This window comes from Bombina bombina, chromosome 11 (genome assembly GCF_027579735.1).
Source record: "Bombina bombina isolate aBomBom1 chromosome 11, aBomBom1.pri, whole genome shotgun sequence".
NCBI classification, from domain to species: domain Eukaryota; kingdom Metazoa; phylum Chordata; class Amphibia; order Anura; family Bombinatoridae; genus Bombina; species Bombina bombina.
The window spans coordinates 50298694-50323179 of NC_069509.1; the positions used below are offsets into that span (position 1 = coordinate 50298694).

At 39.1% G+C, this 24486-nt stretch overlaps 1 protein-coding gene across 2 annotated transcripts in view; it reads right to left on the minus strand.

Annotated features, from left to right (window-relative positions):
- RAB11FIP3 (RAB11 family interacting protein 3) overlaps positions 1–20601 on the minus strand; it is a 126649-nt gene extending 106048 nt beyond the window's left edge. For both annotated transcript variants that reach the window (XM_053694602.1, XM_053694601.1), the window contains exon 1: positions 15466–20601. In XM_053694602.1, the coding sequence (XP_053550577.1) occupies positions 15466–20220 (4755 nt within the window). In that variant the 5' untranslated portion in view covers positions 20221–20601. The remainder of the gene's footprint in view (positions 1–15465) is intronic.
- Between the last annotated feature and the right edge of the window lie 3885 nt (positions 20602–24486).

The window sequence follows — 24486 nt, forward strand, 5'->3', positions numbered from 1 at the left end:
ATTAACAGAGCTTTCAATATATCTAAAGTTAGTGAGGTGAATTTACCATCACATTAAGGGGTTAAAGGGACATGCCACCCACATTTATTCTTTTATGATTTAGAAAGATAATGCAATGTTAAACATATTTCTAATTTACTTATATTATCTAATTTGTTTTATTCTCTTGATATTCTTTGATGAAAAGCATATCTAGATATGCTCACTAGCTGATGATTGGTTGCTGCACATAGAAGCATCATGTGATTGGCTCACCATGTACATTGCTTTTTCTTCAAATAAGGATATTTAAAAAATGAACCAAAATAAATTATGGAAGTAAATTGTAATTTTGTTTACATTTCTATTCTCTATCTGAATCATGAAAGAAAGATTTTGGGTTTAGTGGCCCTTTAAGTATAACCCACTGCTTAGTGTGTTTTTTTTATTATTACAACAAAGAAACAGTCTCTTTTATATCTCTAAGAAAAGAAAAAAAAAAGTTTAAAGAACACTTTATTATATAACCTCATAGCTTATCTGTTGTATAACTGGCGAATACATTAAGACTTTCCCTTCACATGCAGGAAATGCAGAGAATATTGGGGTGGAGTAAATTTGTGCTGTGCAATAAAATACGTGTTCCTGTATCTTTAGCAAATAGTTTCCACCAAGAGTAAAAAAAAACCTGAATTCCTGTCCCTTTAAAAAAAAAAAAAAAACGAGTTCCTTATATTGAGCATTTATCTAATGGTACAGATATCAGATTTTTACACTGACATCTGAAGCTGACCTGCTAGGGGGTAAACACACAGTTATATGCAAATACTTAAGTGCTTTAAAAGGAACAGTAAACAATACCATTTTTTTAATACAAAACAGTAAAGTGATATTGGTGAATACCCTATTGATGAACTATTTGTATCGCCTTTGAAAAGGCTTAATTTTACTTGTCAAGACAGAAAATTAAAATCTCCCACGGCCGCCCCTTTTAAAAAAACACGTCTTCAGTAAACTGATACATTGCATAGTGCGTGCTCATGTCATTAGCCCTGGCTTATCAGGATAGGGTCAGGACCATTGACTGTACTACTAGCTGAAGAAAGGCTAAAAAAATACAATAAACTCGACAAGGGGCGGCCATGGGGACCTTTATTTGTTCTTTTAAAGGGACATGAATTCATAAAAAAAAATCTTAATTCAGATAGAACATATAATTTTAAACAATTTTCCAATTTACTTATATTATTAAATTTGCTTTGTTCTCTTGGTATTCTTTGTTGAAGGAGCAGCAGTGCACTTCTTGGCGCTAGGTGAACATATCAGGTGAGCCAATGACAAAAGACTCCCAGTAGTGCATTGCTTCTCCTTAGCCTATCTAGGTATGTTTTTAACAATGGACACCAAGAGAACGAAGCAAACTAGATAATAGAAGTCGGAAAGTAGAATGCTCTATGTGAATCATGAAAGAAAAATGCTGGCTTTCAAGGTCTTTTAACACATAAAATTAAGCCTTTAATTTCTTTTCAACAGCATATTCACAAATACTACTTTTAACTTTTTGTATTTAAAGGGACAGTCTACACCAGAATTGTTATTGTTTAAAAAGATAGATAATCCCTTTATTACCCATTCCACAGTTTTGCATAACCAACACAGTTATATTAATACACTTTTTACCTCTGTGATTACCTTGTATCTAAGCCTCTGCAGACTGCCCCCTTATCTCAGTGCTTTTGACAGACAGACAGACAGACAGACAGTTTAGCCAATCAGTGCAGACTCCTAAATAACTTCACGGGAATGAGCACAATGGTATCTATATGACACACATGAACTAGTACTGTCTAACTGTGAATAACTTTCAAAATGCTCTGAGCTAAGAGGCAATTTTCAACGGTTTAGAAATCAGTTTGAGCCTACCTAGGTTTAGCTTTTCAAAAATACCACCAAGGGAACAAAGCAAATTTAATGATTAAAGTCAATGGGAAAGTTGTTTAAAATTGCATGCCCTATCTGAATCATGAAAGTTTAATTTTGACTAGACTGTCCCTTTAAGTGACACTAAACCCACACTTTTTTTTCTTTCATGATTCAGATTTTAATTTTAAGCAACTTTCTAATTTACTCCTATTATCAATTATGCTTAGGAGCCGGCTCATTTTTGGTTCAGTAACCTGGATAGCGCTTGCTGATTGGTGGCTACATTTTAGCCACTAATCAGCAAGGGCTACCCAGGTGAACCAAAAAATGGGTCGCTCATGTGCTTACATTCCTGCTTTTTCAAATAAAGATACGAAGAGAACGGAAAAAAACGATAATAGGAGTAAATTAGAAAGTTGTTTAAAAATTGCATGCTGTATCTGAATTATGAATGAAAAAAATGTGGGTTTAGTATAACTTTAACAATATCCCTTTAATGTATTGCAGTATTGTCTTATTGCAGATTTCTATTTCTTCAACTATGTAAAAGTCTGTAAAATATGTGACAGGGCCCAAGCCTTATTATGTCACTGGGAGCTGTGAATGGGTGATGTGAGCAGATTCTGTTAGGGGCTGTGTTGATGAGTCAGGCAGTGTGTCACTGACCTAATCCTGTCAAAAACACGCGCGGCCAGCATCAGCGTCTGTCTGGATCCCACACATCGCGGTAACCAAGCAACCCAGCAGCAAGTCACACCGAACAGCAAGCTAGTTATTAAAATAGCAAGAATAATCCTGACCGTCCCCTGTATTTAGATGATTAGGGCTAATCTATAACTCCAGATGAAAAGGATCATTTAGTCGTATTTATTGCGATTTTTAAATCGCTATAGTGTGAATTTTTTTATTGCACAATTGCTTGCATACACGTATGTGTTTAACCCCAGCAAGTGGTTAAACACATAGATAAAGGCAGCCCCAGATTAGCAATGCTTTTCAACAAAGGACGCCAAAAGAACAAAGTAAAATTGCTAATATGAATAAAAGTCTATTCAAATTGCATGCTCTGTCTGATCTATAAAAGATTATTTTTGACTTTCACGTCCCTTTAAACTTCTGTCTATCTATGCAAGAAATTAATCTGTATTCCAGGGCTCAACAGAGTAGGCAAGAGTTTAATTTACTATATTCAAAAATAAACAAAATCCTAGTTACAACTTTTTTCTGTTGTTGCAGTTTTCAAATAGATTAACATATCAGCAGAGTCTGAATATTATTAGAGCAGAGTAACACCTTGTTTGTTGCAATTGTTTTTTTTAATGGTCAAACTCTAACCAACACTTTCCTTTTTTGGAGAATTGAATCCAAATTTGTCAGGAGAAGACAAGGCCTGTTGCAAGGTTTTTACAAAATCTCCATTGTTTGGATTCAGAATAAAATTATTATATAAATAGGACTCTATAAATTAGGGACAAATACTGTATGATGCAGCGTTAGACTTGTGAAGCTACCAAGTGCTCTTTTAATTTTTAGAGTTGAATTACAGGAAAAAGGGGCAAAATAAATAATTCTAATTCTCAAATGATTCTTTATATTGCTTAAAATGGGAAGTCAACTTGATTTTTTTAAATTGTTTAAAAAAGATAGAGAACGCAGAAATAAAAGCAATAGATGGAGGCGCCAATGGTGCAGATCAATGATGGTTTGAGGAAGATATTAACCAGTGATATACAGGGTACTCACATGTATTGGAGGCAATCACTTATGCCTATAGAGACGGGCTGGATTTTTAACAGCAATCCAGCTGGCTGGTCTATGGTCCAATGACAATGTGTGGGTGTCAGAGCCTTATCACTCTACAAATAGCATAGCAGAATACCATACACAGCACTCAGAGTGGATTTACATAAAAACATTTTTATTAAAAACTATAAAAAAAGTTTACCACTCATCTTAGTGCCAAATAATGTATGGCTTGTGGAGAAACAGTGCAACGCGTTTCTCAGATATACTGTTTCCTCATGCCTTCATCATATGTGAGTACCTTGTGTTCATACCATATCGGCACACTACAAAAACCATCATTGATCTGCACCATTGGCGCCTCTTTCTTGTTGTCTTTTTTCCTAAAAGATAGATAACGCCTTTACTATCCATTCCTCAGCTTTGCACAACCAACATTGTTATGTTAATATAATTTATAACCTCTAAATCTCAGCCGGTTTCTAAGCCCCTGAATTTTATTAGCTTTTAACAGCAAGACACTGCTAGTTCATGTGTACCATATAGATACTCATTGTGCTCACTCCTGTGGCATTATGCAGGAACCAGCACTAGTTGGCTAAAATGCAAGTTTGTTAAAAGCACTGCGATAAGGGTGCAGTCTGCAGAGGCTTAGATACAAGGTAATCACAGAGGTAAAAAGTGTATTAATATAATAGTGTTGGTTATGCAAAACTAGGGAATGGGTAATAAAGGGCTTATCTATCTTTTTAAATAATAACAATTTACAAGTTGACTGTTCCTTTAACGTGAGGTAGACACATAACTTATTTTGTACCTCTTTAACTGTGTGGATATCGCTCATCGCCACACGCAGTGGGGGAGCCTACTTGGAAGGTAACAGTTAATTAACAATGGCTATGGAAGTTGAATTGACTTATTTTTGCTAATGCCCTAACTTGTGTGGCATATTGATAAATAAAAATAAATAAATTGCAAACCCGTCTGACTAGAGGGTTGTTTTGGACCATATTATAATAATGGGGGTTGTGAAAATATTTCCAATACAAAAAAGGGTCCCAGGTAAAAAAAAAATTAAGAAGCTCTGATCTAATTCATTAAATATAAAGAATGTCTATTTTTGCTCTATTGTGTTGTGTGACTGCCTCTGGTGATTGGCTCAACCACTGTGTCCTGCTTTGGACTAGCAGTTCTCTGGAGCTCCAAGAATGATTTAATTAATGTATATAATCTACTTGGAAATTGTTATTGTTTAAAGGGACACTGTACCCAAAAATTTTCTTTCGTGGTTTAGATAGAGCATGAAATTTTAAGCAACTTTCTAATTTACTCCTATTATCAAATTTTCTTCATTCTCTTGGTATCTTTATTTGAAATGCAAGAATGTAAGTTTAGATGCCGGCCCATTTTTGGTGAACAACCTGGGTTGTCCTTGCTGATTGGTGGATAAATTCATCCACCAGTAAAAAGTGCTGTCCAGAGTACTGAAACCAAAAAAAAGCTTAGATGCCTTCTTTTTCAAATAATGATAGCAAGAGAACGAAGAAAAATTGATAATAGGAGTAAATTAGAAAGTTGCTTAAAATTGCATGCTCTTTCTGAATTACAAAATAAATTTTTTTAGGTACAGTGTCCCTTTAAAAAGATAGATAATCCCTTTATTACCCATTCCTGAGTTTTGCATAACCAATACAGTTATAATAATATACTTTTTACCTCTGTGATCACCTTGCATCTAAGCCTCTGTAGACTGACCCTTATCTCAGTGCTTTTTGCAAACTTGCATTTCAACCAATAAGTGCTTACTCATGCATAACTACACAGGAGTGAGCACAATATTGTCTATATGGCACACATGAACTAGCAGTGTCTGGCTGTGAAAAGCTAACATAATGCACCGAGATAAGGGGTGGTTTTCAAAGGCTTAGAACCTACATAGGTTTAGTCTTCAACAAAGATTTCATTATAAAAGTACATTGAAAAGTTGCATACCCTATCTCATTTACTGCCCATTTACCATTTGGGGGGTTAAACACAGAGTTCAAGGGTCAGTAGTGTAAACATAACATTCTCTAATGAATTAGAGCACTGTTTGCACAAGAATGTTCCTCTAAACAAAGATTTTAGAAACAAAGTTTAACCTCCTTACCCAGAACCCACTGCTTCAGTGGAAACACTGAACTAAGGTTTTCTGTGGAAAAATGGTATTAGTTTGATTTCATGTGCAGATGTGCTACACACAGACCTATATATTTTCTAACACTGTAGTTAGGGAGGGTTTTCTTTGCCTTTCACTCCCTCCTCTGATTTGTCAATCCATGCACTAGAAATAAAATAAATCCTGCATTGTTTCCATAAACTTTCGCTGTCATGTAGGTTCTGTAGCACCATGTTTTTGCCTGACACATTGTACAAAGAGAGAGCCTCAGTTCCTAAAGTATTACCTCAGCGTCTTGATTTTAGATTATGTTAAATACATTTATATAAAAAAAAATGCCTGGCTACTAAAATTGTATAGCTGGCTTCCAAGTTTTATATAAATCTATCAAACTGCGCAATACACTAACAGAATCCATGCAAATATGGATTTCTCTGTTCTAATAAGTGATAATTGATATAATCTGGCAAAATTAATACCCTGCTTTAAAAGAGACAGTAAACACCTAATTATAATATTTTTCAGCAGTCTTGCAATGAATTAACATACTATGCAAATGTAAAATATTTTGGAGTACATTAACATCTTTTTTGCTCAAATCGTTTTCCAATAGCCACACCTCTGCTTGACTTATTTGGAGGAGCCATTTTGGGCTTGTATCTGGAAGAGACAGGGTTATCCATGGTCATCTTGTTACCAAAACTTGCATTTATTTGCAGTATTTTATCTTATCTCTGCTGATGTCAGTTGGGAACAGATATGTAGCAAGGTTAGGCTTGTGGGGTCTGCATTGTGCCCCCCCCCCCCCAAAAAAAAAAATCATCAGAACTGAAAAGCCACATTTTACAGAAACAGTGATGGTAAACTCTCCGCTTTTAAAATCAGATACGGAATGTTAGTGATATTTTAGATGGACTTTAATTCATCAGTTGTAAAGAAGATGCGCTACAACTTATTTTTTAATATAGATATAAAATTCAAATTCCCTGCGCTGATTGGACAACAATTCAAACCTTTAGCTCCCAGGAAAGCGTGGTATTTGAATTTCATATCTATATTAAAAATTAAGTTATAGCACAACTTCATTACAACTGATTAATTAAACTCCATCTAAAATATCACTAACATTGCAGATCTGATTTTAAAAAGGGAAGTTTACTTGTGAGAACCTGCAGTCGTAGGGGGTTGAAGGTTGATGAAAGCCTTTGATAAATCGATCCCTTAGTATTGATGATTAAAAAGATAGAACTTTGTGGACATAATTAGACTGATTAGATAAATAGGTATTCTCTCCCTTCAAGATCAGGTCACTGAATTAGGTTGTGATTGTAATTAGAAGAAACAGCTATTTCATAAACAAAATAGACCCAAATGATAACTTCCCCATACATTTTAAACCTTGCAGCCGGTAGAACAAGTGATCGGAAAGCCTAATTTTATAGAACACTGTCCCTTTAAGTAGCACTATTTTATGTTGTTAGGCAGAGTATCCGATTGCTATTCCAGAGAAAAAGGTAGCTTTGCATCTTTATCATTGTAAGAGGTGATAAGAGAATGAATCATTGACTATAATAAACAAAACCTTCCTACACAGCACATCCTCAATACTGCGCACCTCTTCTATGTATATTATGCAGTGAATACTGGTGAATGTTTAGTATAGAAACAGAGCTGTCCCTGAACACTTTTGCTGCATATTACTGAGGACTAGGTTTCAGCCTTAAATTATTAATAAAATTACATTCCCTATTAACAAGGTGTCCAACTTCAAACACTGAGGGCCGCAAACAGGCCAGGCGTTAACCTCTAGTTTGCCACAGTGAATTACAACACACTGGAAAGCAGCAAATTGATGCATCAAAAAGGTTAACGATCTCTGTCTTCCAAAGTGGAAAAAAATATATTAAATCCTGTCCTGTTTACTGGATTTGTGTCCCCCCCTTTTTTAAAAGAGTGGTACATTCCACCTGCATTTACACAGAAAAAGAAAGCCATACCACTAGCAGCAAGGAGGTGATTACCAAGAGGATTAGCTATTTGTGCCACTTGTTTACGTGCTCTCCCCAGGTGATACTAGTTTCCAGTGCATAATATTGCTGCACAAAAACCTGGTAACTGGAGCTTTCCCTCTAGGCTCTCATTACTTCACATAATCCCAATGGGCATTATACACAGAACACTGATATCTAAAAAGGAGGTGGGTGGTCAGGTGATATTAACCTTTTGTCTGCCAGCATGCTATGCAAGTATACTATGCAACACCTGGGCAGGCCAAACTAAGGACTACAGGCCAATATAACCCTCCAGTGCCATCTGGGGTCATTCATGTTTTGTTTCCTCTTTCTAATATATATATATATATATATATATATATATATATATATAATCTAGTATGCAAGTGGTATAAACCTACACAGCGCTATACTGGGATAAAATAAAAAAAATGCTGTGTAATATTAGTTATATATATAGGTAGCCCTCAGTTTACGCCGAGGTTAGGTTCCAGAAGGAATGGTTGTAAATCGAAACCGTTGTAAATTGAAACCCCGTTTATAATGTAAGTCAATGTGAAATGAGGGAGATAGGTTCCAGGCCCCTCTCAAAATTGTCATAAGTAACACCTAATACATTATTTTTAAAGCTTTGAAATGAAGACTTTAAATGCTAAAAAGCATTATAAACCTAATAAAATAATCACACAACACAGAATATATAATTAAACTAAGTTAAATGAACAAAAACATTTGCTAAACAGCATTATAAACCTAATAAAATAATCACACAACACAGACTTCACTTGCAATTTTCTGTAAACATTTCTTTCTATGCATTCCAATCTGGACTGATTTATAGACAGGGAGATGTTGTTCCTTTGAAATCTGCTCAATAGCTCAGGTCTGGTTAAACTGATTAATTTCCGCTTGCTTGGCTTTGCTGCAACACAAGCAGACAGCTCCACCTACTGGCTATTTTAATAAATGCACTGCTTCTCAATGCTTTTCAAAAGCAGTCACATGACTGGAAAAAAAGGTTGATATTCTGAAACGGTGTAAATTGAACCGTTGTAAACCGAGGGCCACCTGTATATCTAGTATGCAAGTGGTATAAACCTACACAGCGCTATAGTGGGATAAAATAAAAAAATGCTGTGTAATATTAGTTATATATATATCTAGTATGCAAGTGGTATAAACCTACACAGCGCTATACTGGGATAAAATAAAGAAAATGCTGTGTAATATTAGTTATATATATATCTAGTATGCAAGTGGTATAAACCTACACAGCGCTATACTGGGATAAAATAAAAAAATGCTGTGTAATATTAGTTATATATATATCTAGTATGCAAGTGGTATAAACCTACACAGCGCTATACTGGGATAAAATAAAAAAATGCTGTGTAATATTAGTTATATATATATATCTAGTATGCAAGTGGTATAAACCTACACAGCGCTATACTGGGATAAAATAAAAAAATGCTGTGTAATATTAGTTATATATATATCTAGTATGCAAGTGGTATAAACCTACACAGCGCTATACTGGAATAAAATAAAAAAATGCTGTGTAATATTAGTTATATATATATATCTAGTATGCAAGTGGTATAAACCTACACAGCGCTATACTGGAATAAAATAAAAAAATGCTGTGTAATATTAGTTATATATATATCTAGTATGCAAGTGGTATAAACCTACACAGCGCTATACTGGAATAAAATAAAAAAATGCTGTGTAATATTAGTTATATATATATCTAGTTTGCAAGTGGTATAAACCTACACAGCGCTATACTGGGATAAAATAAAAAAATGCCGTGTAATATTAGTTATATATATATATCTAGTTTGCAAGTGGTATAAACCTACACAGCGCTATACTGGGATAAAATAAAAAAAATGCCGTGTAATATTAGTTATATATATCTAGTTTGCAAGTGGTATAAACCGACACAGCGCTATACTGGGATAAAATAAAAAAATGCCGTGTAATATTAGTTATATATATCTAGTTTGCAAGTGATATAAACCTACACAGCGCTATACTGGGATAAAATAAAAAAATGCTGTGTAATATTAGTTATATATATATCTAGTTTGCAAGTGGTATAAACCTACACAGCGCTATACTAGAGCAAAACATTACAAAAAAATTACAAAATAAATTATTTCTCTGATCAATAATAACTTTTTTTCCCTTGGTATCCTCTGTTGAAAGGCATACCTAGGTAGGCTCAAAAGTGTGCACGGGTTTGTGCACTATATGGCATCAGTTTTGCAAGAATACTTTTTAGAAAATGTTGTGTACAAACACTGCTAATAACATTTAGGACCAACAAGCTTTCTTGCAAAACTTCTGATAAATAGTGATCCAAACACGTGCACACTACCTACCTAGGTATTCTCTTCAACAAAGTATACTATGAAAGTGAAGTAAAATTGTACGCTCTATATCAAATCAGGAAGGATTTTGTTTTGGACTTTCATGTCCCTTTAACCCTTTCATGACAAGGTCATAATGTCTCCATTGGAACAACGTTGCGATGTCGACAAATTGAAATTGCGCGATCGTGCACACAATGGCGAGATTTCAATTATTGGATCGGGTCTGGGGGAATGCCCTCCAGACCGTGATCAAATCCAGGAAGCACACTTGGCTTTAGGACAACCGCTGGCTATGACGTTGTATTCCGTCATAACGACGCTAAAGCCAAGCGCCATTTTGACGGAATACAACGGCATAACGGCGGCAAAAGGTTAATATTGTTTTGTGCACATTCTAATTAAAATAAAAACAAAATGCTCTAACTTGTTGCAGGTTATTTTCCACAAGTGTCTCTCATTAACTGTGTATATTACCCCTGCAAACAGGTTAAAAAGACCTAGCTAGGTCTGGGGGGCCCCATAGCAGTCTATAAATAGCCATGTGCAGAATGTGTACAATCTTAATACAGGTGAACCTTTTATTAGTGCAGTTAGCAGGTGTAGCTACCTATTTTGCATATCATGAAAATCATTACACACAGAGTTATTTTTTGGGGAGCCCCAAAAAAAGTTTGCACCAGGGCCCTCGGTTGAGTAGGTACGCTACTGTGTTTAACCCTTTATGAGAACTACACACATATAGTTAGTAGGGACGTTATAGTGCAAAAATAGAATACTCAATGGCAAGTTATGTGTAATGAAAAAACTTTCAATATATTTTTATTATTTATTTTTCACCCTTTTAATGTAATTGTCCAATGTCTAATTCTAAGAACATGCTCAGAACCCTGCTGACTTCTCAATTCTAAGCCTGTTACATATCTATCCCTAACTGGCTTTAAAGGGACAGTCAACACCAGATTTTTTGTTGTTAAAAAATAAAGATAATCCCTTTATTACCCATTCCTTAGTTTTGCATAACCAACACAGTTATAGAAATACACTTTTTACCTCTGTGATTACCTTGTATCTAAAGCCTCTGCAAGCTGCTCCCTTATTTCAGTTGTTTTCACAGACTTGCATTTTAGCCAATCAGTGCTCACTCCAGAGTAACTTCACGTGCATGAGCTCAATGTTATCTATATGAAACACATGAACTAATGCCCTCTAGTGGTCAATATGCATTCGGATTAGAGGCAGTCTTCAAGGTCTAATAAATTAGCATATGAACCTCCTAGAATTAGCTTTCAACTAAGAATACCAAGAGAACAAAGCAAAATTGGTGATAAAAGTACATTGGAAAGATGTTCAAAATTACATTTCCTATTTAAATCATGAGAGTTTTTTTTGGACTTGACTGCCCCTTTAACTTTATGACTATGTGGCTATCCTTGTTGTCTAAAGACTAAAGCCCAGATTAGCTCCTCCAAGTTAGGCAAATGGTTGGTGGAGTTTGGTTATTGAAAAATAACTGCAGTAAAAAGGGTTTTAATTTGTTTTAAAATATTAATGGGATATGAAACACAACAAATGTATTTTGTGGTCCAGACAGAATTTGCTCCTATTATCAAATTTGCTTCGTTCCCATGATATTCTTTGTGGAAAAGATACCAAGGTAGTAGGTGTTTGGAGCACTACATGACAGGAAATGGTGCTCGTGCAAATGGACAACATTCTTGTAAAACTGCTGACATCTAGTTTTCCAGACACGTGCACACTCCTAAGCTTACGTCCCTGCTTTTCAACAAAAGATGTCAAGAAAACAAAGAAATATTTATAATAGGAGTAAATAAGAAAGCTTTTTTTAAATCACATGCTCTATCTGAATCCTGAAAAAAAATTGGGTTTCATATCCCTTTAAGACTTGACTGATATGTTATTTTATAGCAACACAACAAAAATGTCTTAATTTCAAGGTGCTTACTTATCGTTTTAAATCGTTTACTTTTTGCTTTAGAATGTCCCTTTAAACTGTCAAACATTTCTTGCATAAAGGAGCACTATTTTAATTAAAGGGTCAGTAAAGTCAAAATGAAAGCTTCATGGTTCAGAAAAAACATGCAATTTTAAACAACTTTCCTATTTACTTCCATCCTCTCATTTGCTTTATTCTCTTGATATCATTTGTTAAGATGCATACGAGCAGCAATGCACTACTGGGAGCTAGCAGCTGATTGGACGCTGCACATATATGCCTCTCACACAGCTAGTTCCTAGTACTGCTTTGCTGCTCCTTCGACATATGATACCAACAGAATGAGCAAATGTGATACTAAAATTAAATTGTAAAGTTGTTAAAAAATATAACCTTTATCTAAATCATGAAAACAAAAAATGGGGTTCATGTCCCTTTAAATGTTAATTTTAAAGGGACATGAAACCCACATTTTTTCTTTCATAATTTAGAGAATACAATTTATAAAAGTTTCAAATTTACTACTAATTTGCATCGTTCTCATGTTATTCTTTGTTGAAGAGATATCTAGAGAGACAGGAAGTGCTGCCATCTAGTGCTCCTGCTTATGTATAACATTGTTGCCCTATAGTACTGCAGACACGTGCACACTCCTGAACTTACCTTCCTGCTTGCCAACAAAAGATAACAAGAAAACAAAGTAAACTGGACAATAGAAGTAAATTGGAAGGTTGTTTAAAATTGTATGTTCTATATGAATCATGAACAAAAAAAAGTGTGTGTTTTATGTCCCTTTAAGTGGTTTGAGATACATACACCTCTATGGACGAACAACGCCACACAAACCAAACCAGTGTGTTTTTCTTTTTCTCAGTATAGTAACTTTTCCCCCTCAGATAACGAATACATTTTAAAATATCCCTATTTAGATCCAACGAAGAAGCAAACAGCTTTACGGTTTATCTAGCTCCCTACCAGTGTGTAACGCAGCACACACTGGTGCGACTTAAGCTGGGTGCCGCTTCGGATGATACTATATAAGGTTCTAATTATGAATCATACGCCCTCAATGCACAAAGTGAATAGAACTAGGATTATTAACGTTTTGCTGTATTTATGCAGACCTGGAGACAGTTAAATCGAATCCCTAAATAAACTGTTTAACATCTAAGATTACCATTTCCTACATATGTGAGCGCATAACATACAAACCACAGACGCAACGGTAACAAAGGCTAACGAATGCCGCTCTCAGACTCAATAACTCTTACAAGCTCCCAATGTAGAATTAAAGAGGCCTCAAAGTCAAATTGAAATGTTCCTGATTCCAAAAGAGCATGACACTTTAAGAGTCTTTTCAGTTTACTTCAAATGATCAATTTGGCTTTGTTCCTTTGGTATCCTTTGTTGAAAAGCAGGCTCAGAAGCAGTTATGAACTACATGAAACTAGCTGCTGATTGGTGGCTGCACATATATGCCTCATATCATTGGCTCAGCAGATGTGTTCAGCTAGCTCCCAGTAGGACATTATAGGGTTAAATTGACATGCTCTATTCCATTACAGCATGTAATTTTAACCCTGGCGATGCTCTAATGGTATGTGTTTAAAAGGGACATGAAACCAATTGTTTTTCATGATTCAGATAGAACAAGTGATTGCCTTTGAGTGCTAACGATGGCTCTGAGCCGTCGCAAATTGTCCCAGTCAGGTGCTGACGACGGCTCAGAGCCATCGCTAGCACTCACCCACCTTGCGACCTGGCCTGTATAGTGACAGGCATCGCCGGGGCTTCACGTTTGGCGCAGTGACGTCACTGCACAACTTTATTTAAACTTGACAATGGACAAGTATAGGGAGATGGGGGCATGCTGCTTAGAAGCATGTATCTCAGACATCTAAGCAGCTACAGACCCCCAAGACCCACCGTTAGAAAGGTTATTGCCTAAACTTTCCAACGATATAAGTCTTGGGGATCTGGGGGGAAAAAAGTTAAAAATAAATATATTTAAAAAAGTAAAAATAAAAAAAAAAGCTTAAAACCAACTTAGCACCCAAGTGGGAAATGGCTTAGCAGCCAAAGGGTTATTAAACAACTTTCTAATTTACTTCTATTATCATTTTTTGTTTATTCTCTTTGTATCTTTTGTTGTAAAGCAGGAGCCGGCCCACTTCTAGAGCACTATATGGCAGCAGTTGTGCAAGAATGTATCCATTTGTAAGAGCACTAGAGGGCAGCACTATTTCCTGCCATGTAGTGCTCCAGATCCCTACCTAGGTATCTCTTCAACAAAGAATATCATGGGAACTAAGCAAATTTGATAATAGAAGTAATTTGGAAACTTTTTTAAAACTTGTATGTTCTGTCTGAATCAGGAAAGAACATCTTTGTGGTTAATATCCCTTTAACCCCTGCAAAGAAGTTAAAGGGACACTGAACCCACATTTTTTTCTTTCGGGATTCAGATAGAGCAGCATTTTTAAGCAACTTTCTAATTTACTCCTATTATCAATTTTTCTTCGTTCTCTTGCTATCTTTATTTGAAAAATAAGGCATTTAATAAAATGTTTGGTTCAGAACCATGGACAGCACTTGCTGGTTCGTCGGTTAATTTAATCCACCAATCAGCAAGAACAACCAAGGTTGTTCACCAAAAATGGGCCGGCATCTAAACTTACATTCACACTTTTTAAATAAAGATACCAAAATATTGACATAGTAAGTGTAAAATTGTAGTGCCTATAAAACAATGTGAGCTGCCATGTTGTAACTTAGGTTACTTTGTCTGCTGCAGCCAATTAGGGACAGTTATAAATAGGTCACTAGAGTGTGCAGCCAATGGCACTTCCATTTCTAACAGGAACTGAAAAACCCAATTTCAGAATGGAATTGCAGAAAAAGGGGACAAAATAAATAATGAAAGTTTTTATATATATATATATGATATTACCATCTCAAAGTGTTTAATGTCCCTTTAAAATTACACGAAACACATTTTTTATATTTTATAATTGTGATAGAGTATACAATTTTAAACTTTCCAATTCACTTCTGTTATCAAATTTACTTAATTTATTGTCTTGTTGAAGAAGCAGTAATGCACTACTGGGAGCTAGCTGAACACCAATAATAAGCCAATGAAAAGAGGAATATGTGTGAAGCCAACAGTCAGCAGCTAGCTCCCAGTACTGCATTGCTGCTCCAGAGATAACCTAGGCATTCTTTTCAACAAAGAATAGAAAATAAACTAAAAAAAAAAATCTTTAAAAAGTTTAATGTTGACTTTACTGTACCTTTAACCTTTTAAACTCTTACCTGTTCTGCTCCATAAACTGTAGCAAATTGCACAAAGTCCTCCATCTTTACAAAACCATCTTTATCACGGTCCAGAGCATCAAATACAGCACGGAGACGGTCCACCTCATCCCCAAGCCCAGCAAGGTCAGTATCCAAAGGCAAGCCCAAAATCAGATTTCCTTCTTCCCACTGACTAGAGAGGGCAGATGCTGAGATGAGGGTATCTACTGGCTGTTGGGTATCTGAGGCATTGCAGGTAGGCAGCTGGCATGCTTCAATGCCTGAATCTCTATGAGACAACTGAGCAGGAGAACCAGGTGGCGACATTAAGGTGTCATCAAAAGCTGGGTCTTCGTGAGAAGGCGACAAGTGATCTGACAAATCCGTATTGTGCAAAACGGAGGCTTCAGTGGTTGAGTCAGGAAGCAACAATGAGCTACTGTCATGATGTTTACATTTAGGGGACACAGAAAATGAGTTTTGTATATCACAGGAGGACATCTGTACAGAATTGAGGGATCCTTCTTCCGACCGTGACTCCTCAGAATTTTCAATAGTGAGGATAACAGGAGACTGGTTCAATGGTCCATTAATACCAATTGGAAGAAGCAATGTATCAGCAATGGTTTTATCTGATAGATCCAAGGGATCAGTTACAACAATTAAAGGCAAATTATTTGTATCATTTGGTAAGTTTCTTGGAGATAGGGTTGAGTTTAACTGAGCCTGAGAGGACAAAGATAACCCTGATAATGACTGGGTCAAAAGGTGACTTTCAAAATCTATGTACGAATTAGAACAAATTTGGCCAGTAACAGGCATTTCAGCATTTTCAAATGTGGTTTCCATCTGGGAAATTAGCAATGGTTGTTTACCAATGTGTAATTCTGAGAGAGACTGGAACAAGTGGTGATCTTCAAGGTCCAAGGTAGAAATTGCAAGGTTGTCATTTAGATCAGTTGGATTAATTGATTTATTTGTAACTGTAAAATCTAGTACATTTTGAACATTACCAAGACAAGGGTGAACATCATCTAATTCATGAGATATGTCAGTTTCAAAAAACAGTTCCATGTTATAGAAAGGCCATTGATCTGTCACTTCATTTTCAATCCAATTGTCAAGTTCAGAGTTGGAACCACCAGATACAATCATCTCACCTTTTAAATCAACCTCATTTAGATGCTTAGATTCAACTATTTTGCCAGGATAGCCTGTGCACAACTGGTCTGATAGACATGCAGTGAGCTTCTGATCATTTGCAAGGGGTACATTTATCTGAGAACAAGGCATCTGATCAGCTACATTCGAAAAGTGCAATTGCATGGTTGCTTGAGGAAGTGGGGATTCCAGCTCTGGTCTTCCCTCTTGAATCTCAAGCAGCTGCTCCCTTCCAAAATCACTTAGAGACATTGTTAATTCTCCAATACGGTCACAAAGCTGATCCTGATCTGTTTTAGGCAGGGTAGCTAGTTGGTCTGCTTCCAATTGTGAGAAAACTTGAGAGAGTTCCAAGAGTTCATCAGACAAGGATTGGTCCACTTCATTAGTAATGGGTTCAGATTCTGTGTCTGTATCCAACCAAAATATTGAAAAGGGATCTACTGGGTCAGACAGAGGAAGTTTGTTAGCTTCTGTGGGTAAATTGACTAACAAGTCACATTCTGAAGGGAACATTTGATCTGGTGCTTCTGCCCAATTCCACGTAAGATGGGGCAGCTGCTCCATTTCATAATGTAAACTGGTGTTAGAAAGGGGTAAGTTATCACAGTCGAGAATGGAGTCAAACAAAGACAGCTGGTCCATAGGGAAATTTGATTCAGGTAGTTGTTCTTTCTTAGGAGTGAAACATAATTTGTCCAGGGGTAGCTTAGATGTTCCAGGTGGCAAAATTGACTCAGAGAAGTGACTGTTTTCTGTTTCAGCGATTAAACAAATTTCTGTTTGGAGCTGAGATTTTAGGGGGAAGCACGTTTCATTCAAAGTCAGTGCCTCGGTTTCAAGCGGTAAGCAGGATATAGACATGGGGGCCTGCTTAATTGAGGAGTCCCAATAAGAATCAGATATGGACAGTTCTGTTTCAGGTAAGAAATACATTTCAGGCAGCGGGTCATTTTCAGGATAAAAACTGTTTTCAGTTATAGGCAGTTGTTCAGTTTTAGAGGACAGGCAAGGCTCTTGTAAAGGGAATAGTTCAGTTTTATCAAAAAAGCAGGATTCAGACACTGGTAGCCGATCATGATCTTGAGGCATAGAACATTTAGATGAGCACAGCTGGTCAGTCTCAACAGGTAAACATGATTTAGATAAGGATATACAATCAGTACAAGTTTCGGTAACAGGTATACGAGCAGTGCCTGGAGATAAATTATATTCAGACAGCTGTAGCTGGCTAGAGTCATATGGTAAACAGGATTCAGGCAAACCAGGTTGGTCAATTTCAGGGGATATATTATTGGTTGATGGAGACAGCAAATCCTTTTTTTTATATATATTCAAATCAGGTGAGGACTTCTGGTCAATAACTAGGTCTATACTATCTCTAGAATGAGGGACACAGCGAGTTTCTGACTCAGAAAGCAATGAACGGTTAGTCTCAGTGAGGGGCGCTAGATCACTTTTTAAGGAAGAGTGTGAGGATATAGGTATTTGTTCAGTTCTACAGAACAAATCAGTTTCAGATGTAAGTTTATTAGAACATGAATTCTGGTCTTCTTTGGGGAATAGGTTAATTTGAGGCAAGGGTGTTAATTCTGCTTCATTGTTAAAATTAATCTGACCTTTCGGCTCCTGCTTAAATTCTTTTAAAGCATTATTTGGAGGCTCCAATTCAAAAGATAAACAAACAGGTAAAGGAGGTATGTGATAATCTTCCACTGAACATTCAGTCCTGCACCTATTTATCGTAGGAGATTTAGAATGCATTTCATATGGTATGGTAATATGATCAGCTTCAAGGGGGAAACAAACAGGTGTATGTGTTTTGTCATCAGCTTTACTGGTATAACAAGTCTCAGAAGTGGACATCTGCAAATATTCTGAAGTGGTAACAGTGTGAGGTGACCTCTGGTTTGATTCAAATAGTTTAGAGGTCAACTGGTTAAACTCTGAAAAAGAGCAGAACACCTGGCTGGATTCAGAATAAATATTAGTCATATGATTAGCTTCAGGAGTTACAGATGGAATATATTTAAGAGATATAAGGGGCACCTGCTCTAATGTGGCTGGTACGTGGGGTGCCTGGTTAAATTCTAATGCTACATGTGGCAGCTCATTAGACTGGTTAGATTCATATGGTGAATGGGGAACTTGGTAACAATCCAAAATTAAAGTGGATTTTGAATTAGATTCTGGTGTAAAAAGGAGCATCTGGGTAGAAGCAAGCAGTTGATGGGGCCGCTGGTTAGATTCAGGTGCTATAGGTACATTGTTAGATTCACATGGTACAAAGGGCTGGTGAATAGAATCAGAAGTATCAGGGGGTATCTGATTAGTGTCAGGTGAAATAAAAGGAATCTGGTTTGAATCATGGTGTACATTAGGCATCTGGTTTGAATCAAGGTGTACATTAGGCATCTGGTTTGAATCAAGGTGTACGTGGGGCATCTGGTTTGAATCAGGGGGTACATGGGGCATCTGGTTTGAATCAGGGGGTACATGGGGCATCTGGTTTGAATCAGGGGGTACATGGGGCATGTGGTTGGAGTCAGAATAAACAAGGGGCATTGGATTAGACTCAGCAGGTGCAGAGGTCATCTGGTTAGTTTCACATGGTACAGCAGACACCTGTCTTGAATCAGGGGGAATCTGATTGGATTCAGATGGTAAACAAATCATGTTATTGGAATTAGCATGAACAGGGGATGTTGGATTAGACTCAACAGTTACAGAGGTCACCTGGTTAGATTCACCTGGTACAGTAAACATCTGGCTTGAATCAGGGGATACATACGGTGTCTGGTTTAACTCAGAGGGCATCTCATTAGATTCAGATAGTAAATTAGAAGTAACAGGGGACATTAGTTTACACTCAAGGTTTACAGAGGACAATGGGTTTGTTTCAGATAGTAGAGATGGCACCTGGCTTGAATCAGAGGATATTTGAAGCATTTGGTTTTTATCAGGGGGTATCTTATTAGAATCAGATGATAAACAGGGCATGTGGTTGGAATCAGAGTGTTCAAGGGACATTGGTGTAGACTCGGGGGATACAAAGGTTATCAACTTAGATTCAGATGGTAAAGTGAGCAACTGGCATAAATCAGAAGGTGCAGGTGTTGTTTGGTTTGAGTCAGGTGGCACAGAGGGTATCTGATTATCTTTAGGGGGCACTGTGGGCACCATGCCTGAATATGGAGTTACAGGAGATATGTGGTTTGTGGCGGGAGGGTCTGAGGTCACCAAAGATACATGGGGCATTTTATCTTGTGTGGGCATCTTGTTAGATTCACTGGCAAAAAGGGGCACCTGCTCGTCCTCAGGGATTACATTGAGCTCCAGCACGGCACCCTCCACCCCCTCCCCATGGGCACAAACGGCCTCGCAATGCCCCTCTCCTCCCCTCCGGGCCTGGGAAAGCAATGGGTGGGGAGCCGGCATGATCTCACCCTGCTCATCCGGTTCCTCCAGCCGGAGCTGCGGGTAGACACATCCCTTCTCCTCTGCCCGTATCACCTGCCGGGGAGATTCCACCTCCCCGTCCACTGGGTCAGGCAGCAATCTGCTACCCATATCCCCCCAGCCAGTCAGCAAGTGGTCCCCCTCCATCCTCATTAGCCCCTGGGGGCGGGGGCTGCCAAGGTGGTCCTGGTGATGGGGTCCTAGCGGGTTCCAAACCTTCCTGCCATCATGTCCTGGGCAGGCTGCATACAACAATCGCCATCCTTCCTGCCCAAAATGCCCAGGGAGATGGCAAAATCAGTGGCTCACACCTGCCCCCGGGTCCTGGGTGGCATCTTTTCCAGGAAATATTTGTAATCCAGATGGAAAAACGACTTCTTATAATCCAAGCAAGGTACAGATCGGCAACAAGATGGCACAGAAATCCCACCACAGATCCTGGTCACGGAAAGAGGTGGATATAGGGTGTCAGGCCGCGATGGGCGAGCAAAGGATGTGCGGGGGGATACAGGCTCAGAAGAACCCAAAGATCTCCCATCCGACAGACTGCAGACTGGTAGAGGAGGCTGGGAGAAAAGGGAGGAGCTCCGGGAGAGGAGGGGAGAGGCAAAGAGACTGCAGGAGAGAGAAAATGGAGAGGATAGACTGCAGGAGAGAGAAGCAGAGAGAGAATAGACTGCAGGAGAGAGAAACAGGGAGTGAGAATAGACTGCATGAGAGAAAAACTGGAGAGGATAGACTGCAGGAGAGAGAAACTGAAGAGAGAATAGACTGCAGAAGATAAAAACTGGAGAGAATAGACTGCAAGAGAGAGAAACAGAGAGAGAGAATAGACTGCATGAGAGAAAAACTGGAGAGGATAGACTGCAGGAGAGAGAAACTGAAGAGAGAATAGACTGCAGGAGAGAAAAACTGGAGAGGATAGACTGCAGGAGAGAGAGGCAGAGAGGGAATAGACTGCAAGAGAGAGAAACTGGAGAGGATAGACTGCAGGAGAGAGAAACTGAAGAGAGAATAGACTGCAGGAGAGAAAAACTGGAGAGGATAGACTGCAGGAGAGAGAGGCAGAGAGAGAATAGACTACAAGAGAAAGAAAATGGAGAGGATAGACTGCAAGAGTGAGAAACTGGAGAGGATAGACTGCAGGAGAAAGAGGCAGAGAGAGAATAGACTGCAAGAGAGAGAAACTGGAGAGGATAGACTGCAAGAGAGAGAAACTGGAGAGAGAATAGACTGCAGGATAGAAAAACTGTAGAGGATAGACTGCAGGAGAGAGAGGCAGAGAGAGAATAGACTGCAGGTGAGATAAGCAGAGAGAGAATATACTGCAGGAGAGAGAAGCACAGAGAGAATAGACTGCAAGAGAGAGAAGCAGAGAGAGAACAGACTGCATGAGACTAGAGAGAAACTGGAGAGGATAGACTGCAGGAGAGAAGCAGAGAGAGAATAGACTGCAGGAGAGAAAAACTGGAGAGGATAGACTGCAAGAGAGAGAAACTGGAGAGAGAATAGACTGCAGGATAGAAAAACTGGAGAGGATAGACTGCATGAGAGAGAGGCAGAGAGAGAATAGACTGCAAGAGAGAGAAAATGGAGAGGATAGACTGCAAGAGTGAGAAACTGGAGAGGATAGACTGCAGGAGAAAGAGGCAGAGAGAGAATAGACTGCAAGAGAGAGAAACTGGAGAGGATAGACTGCAAGAGAGAGAAACTGGAGAGAGAATAGACTGCAGGATAGAAAAACTGGAGAGGATAGACTGCAGGAGAGAGAGGCAGAGAGAGAATAGACTGCAGATGAGATAAGCAGAGAGAGAATATACTGCAGGAGAGAGAAGCACAGAGAGAATAGACTACAGGAGAGAGAAGCAGAGAGAGAATAGACTGCAGGAGAGAGAAACTGGAGAGGATAGACTGCAGGAGAGAATAGTAGAGAGAGAATAGACTGCAGGTGAGATAAGCAGAGAGAGAATATACTGCAGGAGAGAGAAGCACAGAGAGAATAGACTACAGGAGAGAGAAGCAGAGAGAGAATAGATGGCAGGAGAGAGAAACTGGAGAGGATAGACTGCAGGAGAGAATAGTAGAGAGAGAATAGACTGCAGGAGAGAGAAGCAGGGAGAGAATAGACTGCACGAGAGAGAAGCAAAGAGAGAATAGACTGCTGGAGAGAGAATAGACTGCAGGAGAGATAAGCTGGAGATAATAGACTGCAGAAGAGAGTGGCAGAGAGACTTTAGAAAATAGACTGCAGGAGAGAGAAGTAGAGTGACTGTAGGAGAGAGAGAAGCAGAGAGACTGTAGATAATAGACTGCAGGATAGAGAAGCAGAGAGACTGCAGATAATATACTGCAGGAGAGAGAGGCAGAGAGACTGCAGATAATAGACTGCAGGAGAGACAGGCAGAGAGACTGGAGAAAATAGACTGCAGGAGAGAGAAGCAGAGAGACTGGATAGAATAGACTGCAGGAGAGAGAAACAGAGAGACTGGATATAATAGACTGCAGGAGAGAGAAGAAGAGAGACTGGATAGTATAGACTGAGGAGCAAGAAGCTGGAGAGAATAGACTGCAAGAGAGAGAAGCAGAGAGACTGGAGAGAGAATAGACTGCAGGAGAGATCAGCATAGAGACTAGAGAGAATAGACTACAGGAGAGATCAGCAGAGAGACTAGAGAGAATAGACTGCAGGAGAGAGAGGCTGTAGAGAATAGACTACAGGAGAGAGAAGCAGAGAGACTGGAGAGAATAGACTGCAAGAGAGAGAAGCAGAGACTTGAGATAATAGACTGCAGGAGAGAGAAGCAGAGAAACAGTAGATAGACTGCAGGAGAGAGAAGCAGAGAGAATAGACTGCAGGATAGAAAAGCAGAAACTGTCTTGAGATAGATTACAGGAGAGAGGCAGAGAGACTGGCGAGAGAAGGAGAGACTAGCTGGAAATAGAGCACAGGACAGAAAGGCAGATGAACTAGAGATAGAGTGCAGCAGAGAAAGGCAGAAAGATGGGATATAGACTGCAGTAGATAGAGAATCAGAGAGACTGGAGATAGAGTGCAGGTGATAGAGAGGCAGGGAGACTGGCTGGAGATAGAGTGCAGGTGATAGAGAGGCAGGGAGACTGGTTGGAGATAGAGTGTCTGCGATAGAGAGGCAGGGAGACTGGTTGGAGATAGAGTGTCGGCGATAGAGAGGCAGGGAGACTGACTGAAGATAGAGTGCAGGTGATAGAGAGGCAGGGAGACTGGCTGGAGATAGAGTGTCTGCGATAGAGAGGCAGGGAGACTGGCTAGAGATAGAGTGCAGGCGATAGAGAGGCAGGGAGACTGACTGGAGATAGAGTGCAGGCGATAGAGAGGCAGGGAGACTGACTGGAGATAGAGTGCAGGCGATAGAGAGGCAGGGAGACTGGCTGGAGATAGAGTGATGGCGATAGAGAGGCAGGGAGACTGACTGAAGATAGAGTGCAGGTGATAGAGAGGCAGGGAGACTGGTTGGAGATAGAGTGTTTGCGATAGTGAGGCAGGGAGACTGGCTGGAGATAGAGTGTCGGCGATAGAGAGGCAGGGAGACTGACTGAAGATAGAGTGCAGGTGATAGAGAGGCAGGGAGACTGGCTGGAGATAGAGTGTCTGCGATAGAGAGGCAGGGAGACTGGCTAGAAATAGAGTGTAGGCGATAGAGAGGCAGGGAGACTGGCTGGAGATAGAGTGTCGGTAATAGAGAGGCAAGGAGACTGGCTGGAGATAGAGTGCAGGCGATAGAGACGCAGGGAGACTGGCTGGAGATAGAGTGCAGGCGATAGAGAGGCAGGGAGACTGGCTGGAGATAGAGTGTCTGCGATAGAGAGGCAGGGAGACTGGCTAGAGATAGAGTGCAGGCGATAGAGAGGCAGGGAGACTGACTGGAGATAGAGTGCAGGCGATAGAGAGGCAAGGAGACTGACTGGAGATAGAGTGCAGGCGATAGAGAGGCAGGGAGACTGACTGGAGATAGAGTGCAGGCGATAGAGAGGCAGGGAGACTGACTGGAGATAGAGTGCAGGCGATAGAGAGGCAGGGAGACTGGTTGGAGATAGAGTGTCTGCGATAGTGTGGCAGAGAGACTGGCTGGAGAGAGAGGCAGAGAGACTGCAGATAATAGACTGCAGGAGAGACAGGCAGAGAGACTGGAGAAAATAGACTGCAGGAGAGAGAAGCAGAGAGACTGGATAGAATAGACTGCAGGAGAGAGAAACAGAGAGACTGGATATAATAGACTGCAGGAGAGAGAAGAAGAGAGACTGGATAGTATAGACTGAGGAGCAAGAAGCTGGAGAGAATAGACTGCAAGAGAGAGAAGCAGAGAGACTGGAGAGAGAATAGACTGCAGGAGAGATCAGCATAGAGACTAGAGAGAATAGACTACAGGAGAGATCAGCAGA